This window comes from Podarcis tiliguerta (genome assembly GCF_965153285.1).
Source record: "Podarcis tiliguerta genome assembly, chromosome: 8".
Taxonomy (NCBI): Eukaryota; Metazoa; Chordata; class Lepidosauria; order Squamata; family Lacertidae; genus Podarcis; species Podarcis tiliguerta.
Genome location: NC_139541.1, coordinates 82,838,339 through 82,861,889, shown reverse-complemented (window position 1 = coordinate 82,861,889; position 23,551 = coordinate 82,838,339). Strand labels below are relative to the sequence as shown.

The window sequence follows — 23,551 nt, the reverse complement described above, 5'->3', positions numbered from 1 at the left end:
ATTTTATTATTATTATTAAATGAGGAGGGCATTTCAAGAGGGGCGGCTTCGCCTCAGGCGGTCCTCCAGGGCCTGGAGTGAAAAGAGCATCCTCCCCCCACTTTGAGCCATCCCCTGGGGGGACAGACGGCAATCTTACTTTCTGCAGGTCGCTATGGAGCTGCTTCAACATGGCCTCCAGCTGGTAGACTTTGCCCGTCAGGTCCACAGAGGGCTCCTCGCTGCAGGGGGGGAAGGGAGAGCAGAGTGTCAAGAGGCAGCATGGCACAGTGGTTAGAGCATCGTAGCAGGGGCCTGGGATAAACCAGGGTCCAAATCTCGTCTACTCGGCCATCGCCAAGCTCACGGGTGTGAGACCTTGGGCCCAGTCTAAACCTTTTACAGTGGTACCTCGCAAAACAAATGCCTCGGAAGACGAAAAACTCACAAGACGAAAGAGTTTTTCGTTTTCTGAGTTGCTTCGCAAGACGGATTTCCCTATGGGCTTGCTTCACAAGACGAGAACGTCTTGCGCCTTTTTTTTAAAACCGCCAATGCATTCCTATGGGAAACCGTCAATGCACAGTGGTGCTTCGCAAGACGAAAAAATTCACAAGACGAAAAAACTCGCAGAACAAATTAATTTCGTCTTGCGAGGCATCACTGTATCAGCCTAGCCTACCTTGCAGAGTGGTGGTTGTTGTTTGGGGGGGGGGGTTAAATGAGAAGGGGGGGGAGCCATGTTGGAGGTCACCTTGAGCTCCTTGGAGGAGAAGGCAGAATATAAACGGAGCAAAGAATGGATGAGATACCATATTTTTCGCTCAAGACGCACCTAGTTTTTCGAGGAGGAAAACAAGAAAAAAATATATTCTGAATCTCAGAAGCCAGAACAGCAAGAGGGATCGCTGCACAGTGAAAGCAGCAATCCCTCTTGCTGTTCTGGCTTCTGGGATAGCTGCGCAGCCTGCATTCGCTCCATAAGAAGCACACACATTTCCCCTTACTTTTTAGGAGGGGAAAAGTGGGTCTTATAGAGCAAAAAATTCAGTAATTGGAGAAAACGAGGGCCGAGATCCGTCCTCGGAAAAGATGGGAGATGGCAAGCGAGTGAAGGCAGATTAGCGCTTGTATCTTAGCCCCACTCCCCGTATGAAAACAGAGCCCACCTGTCAAGACCCCCAGCCAGTGCCCTGACCCCAAAATGTCCAGAAGCAGGTTGAGATGGAAGCCCCCCCCCCAACACCCCCCCCCGAGCAGTGCAAAAAGGGCAGCCCATTATTTTAGCTCGATTCCCCTCCACCCTGGCCATCCAGAGAATGTGTACCTGCAGCTCCCCCCCCCCACATTTTTTGCCCCCCCCCAACCAGAGACCTTGCTCCCCCAGGGAGAAGCAGGAGAGGAAGCCTAGCGCAGCCCCCAGACCTCCAAAGGGCCCATGTTCAGTGCCAGAAAAACATTCCCGGCTGGGAAGGCGGAGGACCGCCTTCCCCAAACATAAAAGCGAGGGGTTGGAGGAAGGGGCTTCTGCTGGGAGAGGGGGGGTCTCTCTCACCTCATGGTGGGGGTCGTGCGGGGCGTCAGTTGCCTCTCCAGGCTCAGGTGCCCCAGGACGGGGCTGTGGGCAGAGGGGACGTCCGGGCTCAGCGTGGCATCGTGGAGGGAGAAGAGGGAGACAGCTCTTTGCACTGAAAGGGGAGCAGGAAGAAAGAGGAGGGTTTTGCGGCGCGGCCGTCCCCACCAGGAAAATAACAGCCCCCCCCTGACAGACCCCATCGCCCCTTTTTTCTGCATGTTTCCGAACACAATTCAAAGTGTTGGTGCTGACCTTTAAAGCCCTAAACAGCCTCGGTCCAGTATACCTGAAGGAGCGTCTCCACCCACATCGTTCTGCCCGGACACTGAGGTCCAGCTCCGAGGGCCTTCTGGCGGTTCCCTCCCTGCGAAAAGTGAGGTTACAGGGAACCAGGCAGAGGGCCTTCTTGGTGGTGGCACCCGCCCTGTGGAACGCCCTCCCATCCGATGTTAAAGAGAAGAACAACTACCAGACTTTTAGAAGACATCTGAAGGCAGGCCTGTGTAGGGAAGCTTTTAATGTATAATAGGTTATTGTATTTTAAGATCTACTCACTCTTCACCTCAAACTCTGTAACAAAATCCACCCTGCACTCTGGGACAAATGCAAACAACTAGCCGTCTGGAGAGCTGAAACGGAGACCTCACACAAGACAGACACACACACCAACAAACTCCACAAACTAGAGAAACGCCAGAAGCCCAGCCACCCTCCACAACAACCCATGAAACAAACAGTACATAACATATCAGACAGGATCCTCACCTCAACTGAAACCAAAGTACTCTCCAAAGGTTTCAACTTTGCAGTCGCCCCGAGACGCATCCCCACGGAAAACATCATATGCGGAGTCGAAGCTAGCCTAACCAAAATCAATCCAGATGAAGCCAATAAAATCAGACTTGAAGTCACCAACATCCTCTGCTCCAGCAAACCACCCAGAAGCAATTTACACAAAGAAGAACAGAAAGCACTCACCAACCTGAGGAAAGACAACAACATAATCATTCTCCCAGCAGACAAAGGTAATGCCACTGTTGTGATGAACACATCAGACTACCAAACAAAACTATCAAATCTACTCCAAGACCCTACCTACCAACCTATAAAAACAGATCCCACCACCTATCTGGAAAAAACCACCAAATCCAAAATAAAAGCCTCTCCTATCAGTGAAGAAATCCAGCTAAGAATCATCCCCAGAGAAAAATCATCCAGATGCCCCAAACTCTACGGCCTCCCCAAGATACACAAAGAAGGAACACCACTCAGACCAATAGTCAGCTCCATAGGCTCACCTCTACAAAATCTCGCTAAATTTCTCGCCAAGCAACTTCAGCCCTATGCAGAATCCATCTCTTCACACGTTCCAAACTCCTTCCAGTTCATAGAAACAATAAAGAAGCAAAACCTACAACCCAATGACCTACTTGTGAGCTTCGATGTTGTATCTCTCTTCACACAAGTGCCCATTAATGAAGCCTTGACAGCCATTCAAAACAAATACAATCCCCCCGAATACATCTTGGACCTGGCCAACCACTGCCTAACCAACACGTACTTCATCCACAATGGACAAAGATACAAACAGATAGAAGGAGCACCTATGGGATCACCCCTCTCACCGGTCATCGCTAACCTGTACATGGAACACTTTGAAACCAATGCTTTAGACAAGTCAGAACACAAACCCAAACTTTGGCTCAGATATGTTGACGACACCTTTGTAATTTGGCCACACGGGAAGGAAAAACTGGATAGCTTCCTCACACATCTCAACAGCCTACACCCCAAAATACAATTCACTATGGAAATAGAAGCCAACAACCAACTTCCCTTCCTTGACGTCCTAATCTACAAAAAACCTGATGGCTCCCTAGGACACACTATCTACCGGAAAAAACACACACCAACCGCTACTTACATGCACAATCACACCACCACCCTGCACAAATAAACTCCGTAGCCAAGACTCTCATCTCCAGAACCAAACGCCTGGCTGACGAAGACCACTTGACAACTGAGTTACAGAATCTCTCAAATGTGTTAATTGCCAATGGATACCAGCAAAACAGGGTTACGAAGCTAATCCAAAAAGAAACACCCCCCAAAAACCAAGACACAGAAGAAAACAATGGCATAGCCCTCCTTCCTTATATCAAGGGCACTACAGATAAAATTAGCAAAATCCTCCATAAACACAATATCAAAACAGCCTTTTGCACCAACCAAAAAATAGCCAATATCCTCAGAAACCCCAAGGATAAAATTCAGTTGGAAAACCAAGGGGTCTATGAAATACCCTGCAAAGTCTGCCCAGCCACGTACATTGGACAAACAAACAGACGAATAAATGCACGGATCGCAGAACACAAGAATGCCGTCAAAAAAGAAGAAAAAACTTCCTCTCTTTTCCAACACATGAAAGAAACAGGACACGAAATTAATTTTGCAGATTCCAAATTGCTCTTTAACATGGAACATCACCACAAGAGAATAATCATGGAAGCCATCGAGATAGAGAAACACCCTCACAACATGAACAAGCGTGACGACACATCCCGCTTGCCAGACATCTGGAAATTAGCCCTCCCCACAAAATCTGACACCAGATCCAGAGGCACACAGAACGCCATCACCAATCAACCACACCAGACCCAAACCCAGACCCTCTCCACAGATAAATTACAGACACCATCCAGTAGCCAAACCAGGGTGGCACCTCCGGATGCTGCACCCCCCTGCAATCCCTACACAGATCTGGCTGGCACAGGCCACAAAACCACAGCTCGCCCCTATACACGAAGCCAAGCCAGAGCACAACCAAGTGCAGTACAGCCATCTTCTCAGAAAAACTCTTCACAAAGTTCAAGAGTTCAAGACACGAAGGCTTTAGCAACTAATCCACACCTAATGACCCACCTAAGTGGGATTCAGGAAATCACTCAAGAAATCACTCAAGATATCCCTCAAGTAATTAAGGAACAAAAGAAGAAAAGGCACACTAGCCTGGGAACCTCCTCTCTGCCCAGAACATTGGAGGCTATACACCACACCTCCTCAACAGTATTTATAGGAACTCAAACACTGAGATCCTGCTCTGTTCCAGTAACAAGAAGCCGAAAGCACCAGCCTGAAGATGACGAGTGAGACCTCGTCGAAACGTCGCCTAGACACCCCAACTTTTACACGGGAAGACACCCGAGGACACCAAAACCTGCATTCCTGTACCCGTGAAAATCTACGAAAGCAAATATCTCACCTCTACGGGGAGGAAACCTTCCAGCTGACAAGAACCTACGAGAAACTAGAAATCCGAAGAGCCACCATCTTATGTGATCTCTTGTTCCTACGCAACTGCCGAGACAACAACTTAATTCCCACATGCTTCCAACTTAAATTCCACTCTAAAACCCCAGCTACCGAAAGGATCCTGAAACGAACTGAACTATCTCTAATCAGAAACGAACTACACAAGAAAAGATACCTACTAAACCAAACCAACAAAGATCTACTCACTCTTCACCTCAAACTCTGTAACAAAATCCACCCTGCACTCTGGGACAAATGCAAACAACTAGCCGTCTGGAGAGCTGAAACGGAGACCTCACACAAGACAGACACACACACCAACAAACTCCACAAACTAGAGAAACGCCAGAAGCCCAGCCACCCTCCACAACAACCCATGAAACAAACAGTACATAACATATCAGACAGGATCCTCACCTCAACTGAAACCAAAGTACTCTCCAAAGGTTTCAACTTTGCAGTCGCCCCGAGACGCATCCCCACGGAAAACATCATATGCGGAGTCGAAGCTAGCCTAACCAAAATCAATCCAGATGAAGCCAATAAAATCAGACTTGAAGTCACCAACATCCTCTGCTCCAGCAAACCACCCAGAAGCAATTTACACAAAGAAGAACAGAAAGCACTCACCAACCTGAGGAAAGACAACAACATAATCATTCTCCCAGCAGACAAAGGTAATGCCACTGTTGTGATGAACACATCAGACTACCAAACAAAACTATCAAATCTACTCCAAGACCCTACCTACCAACCTATAAAAACAGATCCCACCACCTATCTGGAAAAAACCACCAAATCCAAAATAAAAGCCTCTCCTATCAGTGAAGAAATCCAGCTAAGAATCATCCCCAGAGAAAAATCATCCAGATGCCCCAAACTCTACGGCCTCCCCAAGATACACAAAGAAGGAACACCACTCAGACCAATAGTCAGCTCCATAGGCTCACCTCTACAAAATCTCGCTAAATTTCTCGCCAAGCAACTTCAGCCCTATGCAGAATCCATCTCTTCACACGTTCCAAACTCCTTCCAGTTCATAGAAACAATAAAGAAGCAAAACCTACAACCCAATGACCTACTTGTGAGCTTCGATGTTGTATCTCTCTTCACACAAGTGCCCATTAATGAAGCCTTGACAGCCATTCAAAACAAATACAATCCCCCCGAATACATCTTGGACCTGACCAACCACTGCCTAACCAACACGTACTTCATCCACAATGGACAAAGATACAAACAGATAGAAGGAGCACCTATGGGATCACCCCTCTCACCGGTCATCGCTAACCTGTACATGGAACACTTTGAAACCAATGCTTTAGACAAGTCAGAACACAAACCCAAACTTTGGCTCAGATATGTTGACGACACCTTTGTAATTTGGCCACACGGGAAGGAAAAACTGGATAGCTTCCTCACACATCTCAACAGCCTACACCCCAAAATACAATTCACTATGGAAATAGAAGCCAACAACCAACTTCCCTTCCTTGACGTCCTAATCTACAAAAAACCTGATGGCTCCCTAGGACACACTATCTACCGGAAAAAAACACACACCAACCGCTACTTACATGCACAATCACACCACCACCCTGCACAAATAAACTCCGTAGCCAAGACTCTCATCTCCAGAACCAAACGCCTGGCTGACGAAGACCACTTGACAACTGAGTTACAGAATCTCTCAAATGTGTTAATTGCCAATGGATACCAGCAAAACAGGGTTACGAAGCTAATCCAAAAAGAAACACCCCCCAAAAACCAAGACACAGAAGAAAACAATGGCATAGCCCTCCTTCCTTATATCAAGGGCACTACAGATAAAATTAGCAAAATCCTCCATAAACACAATATCAAAACAGCCTTTTGCACCAACCAAAAAATAGCCAATATCCTCAGAAACCCCAAGGATAAAATTCAGTTGGAAAACCAAGGGGTCTATGAAATACCCTGCAAAGTCTGCCCAGCCACGTACATTGGACAAACAAACAGACGAATAAATGCACGGATCGCAGAACACAAGAATGCCGTCAAAAAAGAAGAAAAAACTTCCTCTCTTTTCCAACACATGAAAGAAACAGGACACGAAATTAATTTTGCAGATTCCAAATTGCTCTTTAACATGGAACATCACCACAAGAGAATAATCATGGAAGCCATCGAGATAGAGAAACACCCTCACAACATGAACAAGCGTGACGACACATCCCGCTTGCCAGACATCTGGAAATTAGCCCTCCCCACAAAATCTGACACCAGATCCAGAGGCACACAGAACGCCATCACCAATCAACCACACCAGACCCAAACCCAGACCCTCTCCACAGATAAATTACAGACACCATCCAGTAGCCAAACCAGGGTGGCACCTCCGGATGCTGCACCCCCCTGCAATCCCTACACAGATCTGGCTGGCACAGGCCACAAAACCACAGCTCGCCCCTATACACGAAGCCAAGCCAGAGCACAACCAAGTGCAGTACAGCCATCTTCTCAGAAAAACTCTTCACAAAGTTCAAGAGTTCAAGACACGAAGGCTTTAGCAACTAATCCACACCTAATGACCCACCTAAGTGGGATTCAGGAAATCACTCAAGAAATCACTCAAGATATCCCTCAAGTAATTAAGGAACAAAAGAAGAAAAGGCACACTAGCCTGGGAACCTCCTCTCTGCCCAGAACATTGGAGGCTATACACCACACCTCCTCAACAGTATTTATAGGAACTCAAACACTGAGATCCTGCTCTGTTCCAGTAACAAGAAGCCGAAAGCACCAGCCTGAAGATGACGAGTGAGACCTCGTCGAAACGTCGCCTAGACACCCCAACTTTTACACGGGAAGACACCCGAGGACACCAAAACCTGCATTCCTGTACCCGTGAAAATCTACGAAAGCATATATATATATATATATATATATGGACGCAGGTGGCGCTGTGGGTAAAAGCCTCAGCGCCTAGGGCTTGCCGATCGCAAGGTTGGCGGTTCGAATCCCTGTGGCGGGGTGCGCTCCCGTTGTTCGGTCCCAGCGCCTGCCAACCTAGCAGTTCGAAAGCACCCTTGGGTGCGAGTAGATAAATAGGGACCGCTTACTAGCGGGAAGGTAAACGGCGTTTCCGTGTGCAGCTCTGGCTCGCCAGAGCAGCGATGTCACGCTGGCCACGTGACCTGGAAGTGTCTCCGGACAGCGCTGGCCCCCGGCCTCTTGAGTGAGATGGGCGCACAACCCTAGAGTCTGTCAAGACTGGCCCGTACGGGCAGGGGTACCTTTGCCTTTATATATATATTCTGCAGGAAATGGGGCTGCCAGGGCTGTGGGGCAGGGAGTCCCCCCCCCCGGCCTGAGGGGGGCAGAGGGTGTGTGCCCTTCTTTGCAGGCCGCAAACAGCGGAACTCCCTCCCACAGGAGACAGCGGAATGGGCAAACTCATGGAGCGGAATGCTGTCGACAGTGAGGAGCCCCAGGGGCCGTGCTCTGGCCTCCGGGAAATGGCAGGTGGGGAGGGGACTCTTGCACTTCAATCCTGCTTGCAAGTTCCCCACAGGAAACTGTTCAGCCACTGGGAGAACAGGGTGGAGGATGAAACGGACCACTGGCCTGATCCAGCCGGGCTAATCTTATGGACCTGTGGAACCTCCAGGTCCAGAGGCAGTCTATCTAGAATAACGTTAGAAGCTTTCTTATGTTTTTATACGTGCTGGAAGCTGTCTAGTATGCCCAGATGGGCAGGGTACAAAATAAAATAAAATAATAATAATAATAATAATAATAATAATAATAATAATAATAATGTGCTATCTGGCCTAGGACCCTTGTACCTACGGGACCGCCTCTCCTGGTATGTCCCACGGAGGACCTTACGGTCTTCAAACAAAAACATCTTGGAGGTCCCGGGCCACAGGGAGGTTAGGCTGGCCTCAACCAGAGCCAGGGCTTTTTCGGTCGTGGCCCCGATCTGGTGGAACGCTCTGTCACAAGAGACTAGGGCCGTGCAGGACTTGACATCTTTCCGCAGGGCCTGCAAGACGGAGCTGTTCCACCAGGCCTTTGGCCAGGGCACAGTCTGACCCCCTCCTTTGGTAATCCTCACAGAACTCTAGCCCAATGGTTGCCATTAATTTGATTCTGAATTGATTTTAGAGTGAATTGATTTTAGAATGCATTTCAATCAATTGATTGTGATTTTATGTAAACAGTGTTATTTTTATTGTTGTTAGCTGCTCTGAGGCCGGCTTTGGCTGGGGAGGGCGGGATATAAATTTTAAAAATTATTATTATTATTATTATTATTATTATTATTATTAATTCACAGGTTCTTAGGGCCAGGTGATAACCCACCTGGTGCTGCCACCAGAGCCTTCCAAGTGCCGAAGCAGAGAATGGAGTTCCAACCCGTTTTTTGAGGCTGCAGCGCTGTGGCTGCAGGTGCAGCTGGCCCAGCGCTGTGGGGCTCAAACCGGCCGGGCAACACACTGGGCACAGCCCTTCCCTGGCAGGCAGCCACTGGGATTTGCTGCTGCCGCTTTGACGGGCGACTTGGGATTCGGGTTCTGCAACAGCTCTGGGCTCGGAGGAGCCAGGGCGTTTGCTCCCTCTGAGCTCAGGGCAAAGGTTCCTGGCCCTGGTGATCTCAGCGCTGTCTGCTTGACATCTTCTGCCACCACCACTGAGCATCAAAGAGGCTTGTAGGGGGGGCTCCACCCCCCAGCGCTTGCCCTCCCCTCTCACCCAATTAGCCGCTTCTCCAGCAAAGCCTTTCACCTCCCCATTCAACACGCCCCCCCAGCAACCGCTGAGCTCTTCCACTCCCCTCAGCGCTGTGATCAACCCCTCCCTTCTGCCTTTCCCTCAATTAAAACAGCCAAGTGCTAATTAAGGCAGAGTCGCTGAACTTCCAAGGCACAGGAACCTAAATATAGAGAGCCTGAAATGTCAAGAGGCAGGGAGTTGCCGGGGTGTGTGGTTTGGGGGCCGTCGGCCAGGGAAGCCTCAGCTGAGATTCCTGGGTTGGACTAGATGGCCCTTGGGGTCCCTTTGAACTCTGGTTCCAGGGGGAAAGGGGGGGGAATGCTGGGGGGAGGCAGGAGGGGGTCCCTGCTCCCCAAAGCACCCAAAGATGCTGGGAAGAACATAGCACTCTTTGGTGGCACTTGGACAGCATTAAAACCCCTCTCCTCACGGCATTTGTGTGCCCCACACCCATGGGTGCTGTGCATTGCCAGGCCAGGGACTCTGCCCTGCTGTGGAAGAGGGGCAGATGCCACCAGCTCTGTGCCCGCAGAGTCCTGGGCTGTCACAGCCGCACCCGAAACGCTTTCAGCTCCCGTCTCCTGCCAGCCCCTGGATTGGTGGGTAACCTGCCTGTCCATCTTCCGAGCCACAGGGCGGAAGGGCAAGGGGCTGCTGCAACGGGCAACAAGAGAAAGGGCCCCTCTCTCCCCCTCCGTGGCCGCAGGGCACCCGAGGGAGACCCGGGTGCTTCCTGGAGGGCGTTTGCCCGCTCCTACCTTTCCCCGCCGGGCTCCCGGGCACCAGAGCAGGAGGCACAGGTGAGCTGAGCAGCGGGCGGCCGATGATGAGAGCCGGTGGCCCGTCTCCTTCCTCTGTGCTCGGCCGAGTGGCTGCTCTGCACGGGAGTCGGGAGGCAGGCAGGGAGGGTGGCGCCGGCGTCGTGACGCAGATGGCAGGCCTGAGCAGATTGCCGAACCTCCTCCCCGCCCCCCCCCCGCCGGCAGGGAGGCGGCTGCTCCTCCTTGCTGCCAAGGGAGATCCCTGCCGGAGCCGGGCCTTGCCCGGACACGCAGCCGCTCTCCACCCCCCTGCCCTACTTTCGGCTCAGCAACGAGAGCCGAGCCGCTGCTCCTCCTCCAGCCCAAAGGAAAGCAGGTCACGGAGGCAGGCAGCTCCCCCGGGGCAGAAACCGCAGCCAGGTCCTCATTAGCTTGCCTGGCTAGAAATGAAAGCGGCCGTCCAGGGGGGGCCAGAGAGGGAGTGGGGAGGGGGCTCAGGGCGCCCCCAAGCTGCTCAGGGGCTCACCCGGGTCACTCGCAACCCACGGTGGCATTTTGACGTATTGTGACACGGCCGTTGCTCCTCTACCGATTTCTGCAAGCAATTTTTTGATATCTGGGTTTTCGAAAGGGTTGCTCCGTTTGATGTTGTTCATTTAAAAATAAATTTCTGTGCACTGGATCGGAAGCTACAAAGAGTGCAATCCTCGACGTTTTATTGCATTTTCCGGCTTGTGCATTATGGAGAAGCAGTGTGCAAATTAAATCTGAAATGGAAGTGCTGGGGCAGAAGGGGGCCGGGGCTTTGCAGACAAGAGGCTCAGCTGAGAGGCCAGCAGGGGTGGGGGCTAATCTGGGATGCTGGAGACCAGGAAGAAGGGGGGGGGGAGTATCTGGGAAGGCTAAGCCCAAGGCAGACGGCAAGCAGAGCAACTGGGATTTTTCTTTCATTTTTTTCAAGGAAACTCACTCCCCCACCCCAAATCCAAATTCAGTGCCTCTTTCACAGATCCAACCACAGTTATTCATTCGGGTTGTTTTTCTTTTCTTTTTTTCATTTCAGGAAATTTACACGCGGCTTGATCGCAAAACAAAAACCTTCAAAGAAAAGAAAAGATAAAAGCATAAAATTTCATCTTTCTGTTTAATATAAACAGAAAGACGAAATAGACTAAAAACAGGTCCAAGCTCACGCCAGGTTTCTAAGCACCTGGGTGAGGCTTGTCTAAACAAGGATGTGTTTTAAATAGGCACCCAAAAGGAAGGGACACACTGCATGGTATCAAAAGGCGGGGGGTTCCAGAGTGCAGGTGTGGCCAGACTAGGAACAACCAAGCCCTTACACAGGTGCAGCAGGCATTACCTGGCACCTGCAGCAGCGCCCGTTCTGCTGATCCAAGTGGCTGAGTGGGCATAGATGGGCGAAGGCCACCGTGCAGGTAAACTGGTCCCAATTTGTTGAGGGGTTTTTCCTATATGGGGACGCAGGTGGCGCTGTGGGTAAAAGCCTCAGTGCCTAGGGCTTGCCGATCAAAAGGTCGGCGGTTCGAATCCCCGCGGCGGGGTGCGCTCCCGTTGCTCGGTCCCAGCGCCTGCCAACCTAGCAGTTCGAAAGCACCTCCGGGTGCAAGTAGATAAATAGGGACCGCTTACTAGCGGGAAGGTAAACGGCGTTTCCGTGTGCGGCTCTGGCTCGCCAGAGCAGCGATGTCACACTGGCCACGTGACCCGGAAGTGTCTCCGGACAGCACTGGCCCCCGGCCTCTTAAGTGAGATGGGCGCACAACCCTAGAGTCTGTCAAGACTGGCCCGTACGGGCAAGGGGTACCCTTTACCTTTACCTTTTCCTATATGGACAGTAACACCTTGACATGGACCCAGGAGCAAATGGGCCTCCAGTGTAGATATCCCAGCAAAGGGGGTTTCAGGCCTTGCTCTCGTCAGCATTCTGCACTGACTTGACGCTTCCGGGAATCCAGCCCTGAACTCAGCAACGCATGACTTAAGACAGGGGTGTCCCAACTTCCAAGAGACTGTGATCTACTCCCGCTATAAATAAACTGGCGGTGATCTACTCATTGGATTGACCAGAGTTGTCGAGCTCTCTTTGGGGGGGGGGAATTGGGGTCACGCGATCGACCAGGATCGACTAGGGACGCCCCGCGATCAACCGGTAGATCACGATCAACCTGCTGGACACCCCTGACTTAAGAGATCCCTAGAGCTGCCCTGGCAGGCCCTGAGGGGTCTGGAGTTCTCTGTCTCCACCTTGGTCCTCCACCTGACTTTGCAAGCGAGACGCCTTCTGCAAGCAACAGCTTCGGGTCTGCACTGCCAAGAAGGCAACAAGGAGAGGCGGGAGGAAACTCCCCATTAAGCAAAACTGGAGCGGTATACCCCACGGAGGACCTTAAGGTCCATAAATAGCAACACCCTAGAGGCCCCGGGCCCTAAGGAAGTCAGATTAGCCTCAACCAGAGCCAGGGCCTTCTCAACACTGGCCCCAGCCTGGTAAAACGCTCTGCCTCATGAGACCGGGGCCCTGCAGGATCTGATTTCTTTCCGCAGGGCCTGTAAGACAGAGTTGTTCCGCCTGGCCTTTGGCTTGGAATCAACTTGATCCCCTTCCACTCTTTCCTTTTTCCTTTCTCCTTCTGTGATTCAACTCCTATTTGGGACTTCCCTGGCTTTTTTTCTGGCCCACGTAGGACCAGTCTGGATAGTTGGCCTTGGTGAAGATTTTACATTTTCATCCCCAAAAAGTTTTTGATTTGAGTTTCCATTGAAATGTGGTTGCATTTTAATGTTGTACAGTGGTGCCCCGCAAGACGAATGCCTCGCAAGACGGAAAACCCGCTAGACGAAAGGGTTTTCCGTTTTGGAGGTGCTTCGCAAAACGAATTTGCTATGGGCTTGCTTCGCAAGACGAAAATGTCTTGCGAGTTCCTGCGGGGGTTTTTTCCCTCCCCCCCCCTTTTTCCCAAGCCGCTAAGCCGCTTATCAGCTGATCTGCTAAGCCCGCTAAGCCGCTAATAGCGCTAATCCGCTAATGGGCTTGCTTCGCAAGACGAAAAAACCGCAAGACGAAGAGACTCGCAGAACGGATTCTTTTCGTCTTGTGAGGCACCACTGTATTTTAATCTTGCTTTTAAGTTGTCTTTCAATCAATTGTTTTATACCTGGTGTTAGCTGCCCTGAACCTAGTCTTGGCTGGGGAGGGCGAGGTATAAATAAATTTATTATTATTATTATTATTATTATTATTATTATTATTATTATTTCCTGAGAGTTGGGGACGCCCCTTCTTCCCCTCCCAGGCTCTCAAAATGATGTGAGAGAGGCGCCCAGAAAGAGCCACAAGCCTCCTAGTTCAGCTGATGGAATCACAGAACTGCAGTTGGAAGGGACCCTAAGGGCCATCTAGTCCAACCCCCTGCAAGGCAGGAAGCACGCAGCTGTTAACACTTAACAACATGGGTCCAGTTGAGCTGTGCACCCACTCGACTGCTTCCATGGGTGCAACTGGCCCTGTGACAGGGGCCACATAATTCATCCCTGACCCTCAGTGGTAAGAAATCAACCTTACGGAACTCCCTGCCTTTTGACCTCACTGCACTGCTTTCAGCTAAAACCATATTCCTGCTTAGCCGAGTCTGCTTGGAAAGTTCTTTTGCGTCTTTTAGTCTACTGTCATTCAAACGTTTTGAAAGTCTTAAATCATTGCTCTTAGCTTTTCTCAAGTGACAATCTTACGCTTTCATCTTTTTTGCCAACAACCAAGCGGCATGTAAATTTTGGGAGATAAAAGTAATTCACGAAAGAAGGTGTTCAGCTGCAGCCAGGAGCCTGGCAAGGCCACAAGCCGCTCCCGGAAGAGAACCCAGCAGCCGGCCTCACTGAGGACTAGTAAGTTGCGCCAGCCAAGCACAGGCCGCGGGGAGCCTCTGCCCCAGTGCAAGGAGGGTCAAGCCCCCCCCCGGAGACCCCCTGGCAAACACTTCCACATGCTGGCATCTGGCAACGCTCCCTAGGGAGGCAGAGGGGGCAGTGGGCAGGAGGCTCCAGCGCTTTCGCCACCGGCCTTCCCTACCTTCGTAGGCCTTCGCTGCGTTGACCAAGCTGGACCACTCCAGGCCGGCAGCCGTGTCTGGAAGGGGCATCAGGCCCGGGTCAATGCGCCGCAGAGGCTTTTCCCGCACATCCGTCAAGGAGAGCTCAGAGGCCGAAATGGCGCCTGCAGGGAGAGCAATGGCCTCGTAAGGCGGCTGCCAATGTCTCCCCAGACAAGACCCAGTGGCGTAGCGTGGGTTGTCAGCACCCGGGGCAAGGCAAGTAATTTGCGCCCCCCCCCCCGCTGCACTGTCCCTCCCCCAGATAGTCCCTCGCTCTCTCTCCACACCGCACGCCTGGCACCCTCCCCTCCACAGTGGGCGGCGACCCGGCGGCTTGGATCGGATTCGCACAGCCAGCACTGCAGTGAGAGAGAGTGAGCCGGGTAGGGGCAGAGAGCTGCAAGTGCGAGCGCCCCCCCCCAGATGTTGTGCCCGGTGCGGCCGGCCCCCCCTGCACCCCCCACGCTACGCCACTGACAAGACCACCCTCCATGCCAAGCGCGCCCGGTTTGGAGGCCCCCCCACCAGGTGGAACCAGAGCCAAGACACAGCTTCTCCAGTCAGCAGAAGATTCTGGGGCTCTGGGGAGCCAGTGCCAAGTAGGCCCCGGGACAGACCAGGGTTCAAATCCTGCCACATGGCCACAAAGCTCATGGGGGGCGGTGCTTTGGGGCCAGTTGCTGCCTCTCCTGTTGTTGTTATGGGGATTAGAGGAGGGGTGAACCACGTACACCACCTTGCCTCGGGGGGGGGGGTCCCCCTCTTTGTCTCACAATAGACGGGGGAGGCTTAAAAGGATGCTTGGCCGGGAGAAAGCCAACAGAGAAAAGCTTTTCTCCCCTCCCAGTGCTCGAACCCGTGACATCCAAAGGAAGGTGGATGTTGGAAGATTCAGAACGGATAAAAGGAAAGCCTCCTTTATACAGCAGTATACAAATTTAATATAATAATAATAATAATAATAATAATAATAATAATAATAATAGGAAGTCCTCCTTCACGTAGCACAGAGTTAAACTGTGGAACTCCCTGCCACAGGAGGCAATGAAGACACCTGGATGTCTATAAAAAAAGAGGGTTGGGCAAATTCACAAAGGAGGAGAGGCCTTTGGTGGGCTCCCAGCCAGGTTGGCTCCGCTCTGCCCTCCACAGTCGGAGGCAGTGAATGCTTCTAAAACCCTGGGAGGGAAGAGTTGCTAATTCCCCCCTGGCCTCCTCACTGGCCCAAGCAGAATTAATTCAGCCAGCTAGCCCTGGTGACTATCTAATGCTTATTAGATGGGTTTTCCTCCAAATTGATTTCTGAACTTTGAATTTTATTTATGGGACCGCCTCACCTGGTCTGCCCCACAGAGGACCTTAAGGTCCATGAATAACAATAGTTTAGAGGTCCCGGGCCCTGAGGAAGTCAGACTATCCTCCACCAGGGCCAGGGCCTTCTCAGTGATGGCTCCGACCTGGTGAAATGCTTTGTCCCACAAGACTAGGGCCCTTCAGGATTTAACCTCCTTCCATCGGGCCTGTAAGACAGAGCTATTCCGCCTGGTCTTTAATGTGAATTCAGCCTGATCTTTTATTTCCCTTCTCTTCCCTCCCCCTTCCCTTTTATGAAGATCACCTGCTCTGAGACCCCACAGCTAATTCTCCCCTGGCCTCCTCGCTGGCCCAAGTAGGACCAATTCAGCCAGCTAGCCCTGGGGATTATCTGATGCTTATTTCCCCTAAATTGATTTCTGAATTTTGAATTTTATTGTTATTCGTGTTTTTATACTGTATTTTATGCTGCTTCTACCATTAAGTGTTTTAAATTTGTTGTTAGCCACCCTGAGCCCAATTTTTGAACCAGGAAGGAAGGGGTATAAATAAATAATTATTATTATTATTCATGTATTTATACTGTATGTTATGCTGCTTCTACAATTGTTTTAAATTTGTCGTTAGCCGCCCTGAGCCCGGTTTTATGAACCGGGAAGGGCAGGGTATAAATAAAAATCTATTATTATTATTATTATTATTATTATTATTATTATTATTATGCTCCCCCCCAAAGCAGAACTCACCCTTCCTCTCCGAGAGGCCCCCGTTGCTGGGGGTGGGGTGCTGCTTCCGGACGGGGAGGGTGCTGAAGGTGCTGGTGAAGAGCACGTCCCCCGGCAGGGGCTGCTCAAAGCCGTAGGCGCTGGCATAGCTGGGGTCTCGCCTCCCGCTGCACAGGCTCTCGTCCGACAGCGTCCTCTGCAGGGTCTTCTGGGGGGACTGAGGGCAGGAAGAGAGACACAGTCAGAGGAAAGACCCGCTGAGACCGGGGACTCTCCTCCTCCCACGGGGGCCAGAAAGACGCTCCTGGGAGGCCCGTGAGCAAAGAGGATGGAGAGTGCATCACCTGGAATCATAGAGCAAAAAGGGAACCCTGGGGCCATCTAGTCCAGCCCCCTGAAATAAGACAGGAATTACAGTGGACAGAGGGCTTAAGAAGGAGAGTCCTGCACAACTCCATAGGAGTCCGTTCCACTGTCAAAATGGCTCAGAAAAGCCTTTCCAAAGTTTTGGCAAACAATTCCCTTTGCTGTCATTGGAACCCCTTGGTTTAGATCCCAACCTCTGGAGCAGTGGAAAACAAGCTTGTCCCCCCTTCTATGCGACAACCCTTCATGTACAGTCATATCTCGGGTTACAGATGCTTCAGGTTGCGTTTTTTCAGGTTATGGACCGCCGAAACCCAGAAGTACCGGAACGGGTTGCTTCTGGGTTTCGGCGGTCTCGCATGTGCAGAAGCGCTAAATCACACTTTGCACATGCGCAGAAATGCCGAATTGCAAACCGCACATGCGCAGACGTGCCACTGTGGGTCATCTTGGTCACCCTCCTCTGCACACCTTCCAGTTGCCAACATCCTCCTTAAATTGTGGTGCCCAGAACTGGACACAGTATTCCAAGTGTGGTCTGACCAAGGCAGAATAGAGAGGGACGATGACTTCCCTTGATCTGGACATTAGACTTCTGTGGGTGCAGCCTGAAATAGCATTCGCTTGCTTTGCTGCTGCATCACGCGGGTGACTCATACCAAGAGCTTCCTAATCGCCCCGCCTTGCTTCCTGGGCTCTGGGAAGGTGGCACGAAATAGAGGCTGGGCCCTCCTGCTTCCTGCCCCCCCAGCTCGCCATTTATTCATTTCCCTGCTACCTCCGTGCAATTCTGCAAGTGCGCTAAGTACAGTCATACCTTGGGATGAATATGGTTCAGGTTGAGTGTTTTCAGGTTGCGCTCCACGGCGACCCGGAAGTAACGGAACACGTTACTTCCGGGTTTCGCTGCTCACGCATGCGCAGACGCTCAAAATGTTGTCACGCGCATGCGTGGAAGCAGCAAAATGCAACCTGCACACGCGCAGTCGCGTGTTACGTTCGCTTCAGGATGCGAACGGGACTCCCGTTCACATCCAGAGGTACCACTGTACAGTCATACCTCGAGTTGAATGTGCTTCAGGTTGAGCGCTTTCGGGTTGCACTCCGCGGCAACCCGGAAGTAACGGAGCGCGTTACTTCCGGGTTTCACAGCTCGCGCATGCGATGATGCTCAAAATGATGTCACGCGCATGTGCGGAAGCGGCAAAACGCGACCTGCGCACACACAGATGTGCCGTCGCATCTTACGTTCCATTCAGGATGCGAACGGGGCTCTAGAACGGATCCCGTTTGCAATCCAAGGTACCACTGTACTGTATTTTTCGCTCCATAAGACGCACATTTTCCTCCTAAAAAGTAAAGGGAAATGTCTGTGCGTATTATGGAGCGAATGTGTGGTCGATCGCTGGCTCTTGCCCAGGCCTCCATTGTTGAATGTTCTGCAGACAGAGGCTGTTTGTTTCCCCAGTGACGTGTGACTGGCTGATTAGATTACAGTGGTATCTCGTGTTAAGTACTTAATTCATTCCAGAGGTCCATTCTTAACTTGAAACTGTTCTTAACCTGAAGCACCACTTTAGCTAATGGGGTCTCCTGCTGCCGCCGCGCCGCCGGAGCACAATTTCTGTTCTCATCCTGAAGCAAAGTTCTTAACCTGAAGCACTATTGCTGGGTTAGCGGAGTCTGTAACCTGAAGCGTATGTAACCCGAGGTACCACTGTATTTGTCTGGAAACCGTAAAAACAGCTCCCTTTCCTTTCCTAAAGAAGCTGCAGAACTGCAAGCTGAAGCCCATAAAAACAGGATTTTTTCCCTTTGCAAAGTAAGCTCAACAACTTTGAGCTGATCCTCAAAAAAACGGGGCTTTTCCCCTTTGCAAAAGAAGATGCACAACCGTGAGCTGATCCCACAAAAACCAGGGCTTTCCACCTTTCCTCCACTAAAAACTAGGCGTGTCTTATAGTCGGGTGCGTCTTATGGAGCGAAAAATACGGCAAATCACGCAGTGAGTTGAGTGTCTGCTGGACTCTGCGTGCTGCCAGTGCCTCTCTTCCTCCCAAACTCACCAAATCTCTCTCCTGCTCGGCGGAGCCGCCGTCCATGATGATCAGCTTCTTCAGGTCATCCTCAATGGTGGACTTGTAGGTCTTGCGTGGGGAGCGGAGGTCCCGCAGGGAGGCCCTTAGCCGCGGCTGCCCAAAAACGTTCTTGGTGTTCAGGTCCACTTGCCTGGGGGAAGAGAGAAAAGGGGGTGATGGAGAGAAAAGGCTGCAAAATTCGGGGCTTTTTCACTTAGGGGAGAGGCAGCATTGCAGGAGGCAAGTTTTTCTCCTAGCGGTAGAACTCAGGGAACGTTGGGAGGCTTAGCACAGGTGAAAGGAAGTCCTCCTTCAAGCGGAGTTAATCTGTGGAACTCCCTCCCACAGGAGTAACACGCTCTGTTTCTGCTGCTCCAGAGAAGCGGACACGGTGCAATGGATACAAACTACAAGAAAGAAGATTCCACCTAAACATTAGGAAGAACTTCCTGACAGTAAGAGCTGTTTGACAGTGGAATTTGCTGCCAAGGAGTGTGGTGGAGTCTCCTTCTTTGGAGGTCTTTAAGCAGAGGCTTGACAACCATATGTCAGGAGTGCTCTGATGGTGTTTCCTGCTTGGCAGGGGGTTGGACTCGATGGCCCTTGTGGTCTCTTCCAACTCTATGATTCTATGATTCTAGGAGGCAGCAATGGGTCACCGACTTGGGTGGCTTTAAAAGAGGAAGGGGCAAAGGGCTTCTGGTTTCCAGCGGTGGGAAATGGCTGACTCCCATACGATCGGATCCCAGCCGTGCCGGTAATTCAGGGCTGATATGGGGGTAATTAGCCCTGGCAGACTCCCTAGGGTGGGAGAGGTCTGTCGTGTAGACTCGCAGATTGTCCAAGATTGTCAGCTCGCATCAAGGCGCAAGCGGCAGGACACTGGGTCCCAGAGCACGACACGGCTGGCACTTTCTGAAATCACTCTCATAGCCGGAAATATCTGTTTGATAACATAATTGGATTTGGACAACAAACAGACATCGTCTGGACCGAAGAAGACTAAGGAAAAACCTGCAGAACTGTACAGTCCCTGGTGTTTAAGCTCGGACTTCAAAGAGATTCTCATGATGGCGTTTGGATTATGGAGGTGTTTGGTCCGTCCTTTTTCTATTCTTAATATCTACAATTGGTTTTCTATGCCAAACCTCATCAAGAAACTTACTTTTTTTAAAAAAAGAGTGCAGATGGACTTCTATTTATAATTAAGTATTCAACTGCGCAGCTTTACTTAGACTTGAAAGACTTGATAAATATAAAAGAAGAAACAAGATGGCACTTGTTAATGCGACGCAGCAGAGAAAAATGAGAATTCCTCCCTTTTTTGAGGGAAGCAGGAAGTTTTTGCTGGCTGACTTTGTAATGACTTGAGATAACAATTTGGGACAATGTACAGTGCAGCTGTTTGCAGATGTTTTTCATTATGAGCAAGAGAGAAGGCTGAATGGATGTCTAGCAGCCCCCCTTCTAGCGCCCGGAGGGGGGGATTGTGTGAAGGCTGATCAATCGCCAAATGACTTATATCTGTGGATTATAGTTCCTTTACATTGCAATATTGCAAACAGTCTGCCCAAAAATCTATAGTAACAACTCAACAACATGGAAGGTAAAGGTAAAGGTAAAGGGACCCCTGACCATTAGGTCCAGTTGTGGCTGACTCTGGGGTTGCGGCGCTCATCTCGCTTTATTGTCCGAGGGAGCCGGCGTAAAGCTTCCGGGTCACATGCCCAGCATGACTAAGCCACTTCTGGCGAACCAGAGCAGCGCACGGAAACGCCATTTACCTTCCCACCGGAGTGGTACCTATTTATCTACTTGCACTTTGACTTGCTTTCGAACTGCTAGGTTGGCAGGAGCTGGGACCAAACAACGGGAACTCACCCCGTCGCGGGGATTCGAACCGCCGACCTTCTGATCGGCAAGCCCTAGACTCTGTGGTTTAACCCACAGCGCCACCCATGTCCCTCACTGGCCTTAGAATAGAATTTTATTATTACGGTCACAGACCAGTTCTCGATCACTTACAATATCAGGAAAACCATAAACACAAGAGGAATACATTGAATTGCAATTGGGTATAACAAAGGCAACTTAGATATAGCGGCAGTTAAAAGTATATATTAAATCTTGACCACTAAAATATAACCTAAAATTGTCATTAAAAACCTTAAATCATTTTGGTACTACAGTGGTGCCCCGCAAGACGAATGCCTCGCAAGACGGAAAACCTGCAAAACGAAAGGGTTTTCCGTTTTCAGAGGACGAATTTCCCTATGGGCTTGCTTCGCAAGACGAAAATGATGAAAATTTTTGAGGTTTTTTTCCGCTCCCCAACCCCTTTTTCTAAAGCGCTAAGCTGCTAATAGCCTTTTAGCAGCTAAACCGCTAATCCCTTAAGCCTTTAATAGCCGTTAATAGCCCTTAAACTGCTAATAGCGCTAATCCGCTAATGGGCTTGCTTCGCAAGACGAAAAAACCGCAAGACGAAAAGACTCATGGAACGGATTCTTTTCGTCTTGTGAGGCACCACTGTACAGTAGTACCTCGGGTTAAGAACTTAATTCGTTCCAGAGGTCCGTTCTTAACCTGAAATTGTTCTTAACCTGAAGCACCACTTTAGCTAATGGGGCCTCCCGCTGCCGCTGGAGCACGATTTCTGTTCTCATCCTGAAGCAAAGTTCTTAACTTGAAGCACTATTTCTGGGTTAGCGGAGTCTGTAACCTGAAGCGTCTGTAACCTGAAGCGTCTCTAACCCGAGGTACTACTGTACAGCTTGTTCCCTAAGTTTTATGGCAGTCGCACAGACTTCAATGGCCTTCCAGAAGCAAAACCTCAGGAGCCACATGGTTGGCCATGGTGGGGTGCGCTCCTTGCCCCCCCCAGCAGCCCACCCCCCACGCCCAAACAGCTTCGTATGCGCCTCCCTCTTTCCACAAACCCCCCAGCAGAAGGAGAAGGCCAGCCCCCCTACTCACTTCTTGGGGTCTGCAAAGGCCGTGGGCCTGGCGGGGGTCTCCTCGCCCCTCTTCCACCCGGCCGGGAGGTGCTTGTTCCTGCTGCCCTGCTTGGAGAAGAAGGACTTGGGAACGGAGGCCGAGAGCTGGAAGGAGCTGGACTGCGGCATGTGGGGGGCCCGTGTGGCATCAGCCGGGGGCGCCTTGTACGCCTGGGCGGGGTACGTGGCCCTGCCGCTGCTGGAAAACAGAGAGGAGGCTCAGTTCACTATGGGGAGGGTGCTGGGGACACAGACAGAGATGCGATAGGAATTTTGAGGTCTTTGCATATATGGAAATGTTCATAAGCACAAGTACATAGATCAGCACAGGAAGACCGACCTGAAGCCATTTTGATCCCTAAACTGACCAAATGTTTTCTCTGCATGGTCTAAGTGGAAAAGCCTCCCCATTGTCTCTTTCCTCTCAAATCCTGTCTTAAGGGCACATTTAAGATATGAGTCTTAAGTGTATGTCTGTGTTTGAATAGGGTGTGAGACTGTGACCTGAACCAGGAACTAAGTACCGTATTTTTCGCTCTATAAGACGCACCAGACCACAAGACGCACCTAGTTTTTGGAGCAGGAAAACAAGAAAAATATATTCTGAATCTCAGAAGCCAGAACAGCTAGAGGGATCGCTGCGCAGTGAAAGCAGCGATCCCTCTTGCTGTTCTGGCTTCTGGGATAGTTGCGCAGCCTGCATTCGCTCCATAAGACGCACACACATTTCCCCTTACTTTTTAGGAGGGAAAAAGTGAGTCTTATAGAGCAAAAAATACGGTATTTATCATTACAAAAGACTGGCCAGGCTTCCCAGGATATCCAATCAAGTAACCTGCCAGACAGGAGAAAAACAACATTCAAATTTCTGTTTTAAGACCGCCTTTTTTGTGATGTAGAGATGATGTATCTGAGGGGTGGTCTTAAGTTACACCCCTTCTGTGATGTATGTATGATGTTTCTGGGGGTGGTCTTGATCTACAGGGTGGCAATTTCAAAAGTCTTTATAAGGCCTTGCACACCACTTTTCTGTGTCCCTCCTCTCTCCTGCGGGTGAGGGGGGCACCCTGTTGCAACAGATCAATAAAGATCAGGCTTACTAGCTGCTTTGCTTCTCAATATTCTCTGGTTGGCCTCTGTTATTCTCTCCTACCAATAGGGAACCTACGTAAGGACTCTATATGGGCTCTTGGATACCCCATAAGGGGAAAAGGGCAATTTTTGTTTACAACACAGACATGCAGCTCGCTTGCAAGGGGGCAGGAGTTCTGTGGGGAGAGGCCACCTGACCAAAGGGGTCGTGTTCATTCAGCTGCTACCTGGGACCTGTGAAAAAAAGACAGCTAGGGAACCAAGAAATTACACAGAGCAAAACCAAAGAATTGCCGTGATAATCCCTGAAACGAGAGGTAATCGACTATAGAATAACAAAAATTTAAAAAATTAAGGAAAAATTAACCAAAGACTTAACGAGATGCCGGCTACAAAACTTGTTTCACGGAACTAATCAGTTTCCTCAGAAGGAAATAAAGAATTTTAAACCTTAAATGATTTTAAGTGATATCAGGCAAACT

General features: G+C 50.4%; 2 protein-coding genes across 3 annotated transcripts in view; one reads left to right on the top strand and one right to left on the bottom strand.

Annotated features, from left to right (window-relative positions):
* The window catches only part of SIPA1L3 (signal induced proliferation associated 1 like 3), a 115,022-nt gene that overhangs the window by 4,025 nt on the left and 87,446 nt on the right, over nucleotides 1-23,551 (bottom strand). For both annotated transcript variants that reach the window (XM_083454707.1, XM_083454708.1), the window contains exons 15-20: nucleotides 21,958-22,176; nucleotides 18,970-19,132; nucleotides 16,559-16,754; nucleotides 14,477-14,620; nucleotides 1,535-1,667; nucleotides 140-221 (exon numbers count right to left, since the gene is read on the bottom strand). In XM_083454707.1, the coding sequence (XP_083310833.1) occupies nucleotides 140-221; nucleotides 1,535-1,667; nucleotides 14,477-14,620; nucleotides 16,559-16,754; nucleotides 18,970-19,132; nucleotides 21,958-22,176 (937 nt within the window). The remainder of the gene's footprint in view (nucleotides 1-139; nucleotides 222-1,534; nucleotides 1,668-14,476; nucleotides 14,621-16,558; nucleotides 16,755-18,969; nucleotides 19,133-21,957; nucleotides 22,177-23,551) is intronic.
* LOC310684473 (uncharacterized protein) lies at nucleotides 2,139-6,657 on the top strand. The gene is made up of 2 exons (XM_083455681.1): nucleotides 2,139-4,270; nucleotides 6,588-6,657. The coding sequence occupies exon 1, from the start codon at nucleotides 2,280-2,282 to the stop codon at nucleotides 3,510-3,512; it is 1,233 nt and encodes a 410-aa protein (XP_083311807.1). The 5' UTR covers nucleotides 2,139-2,279; the 3' UTR covers nucleotides 3,513-4,270; nucleotides 6,588-6,657.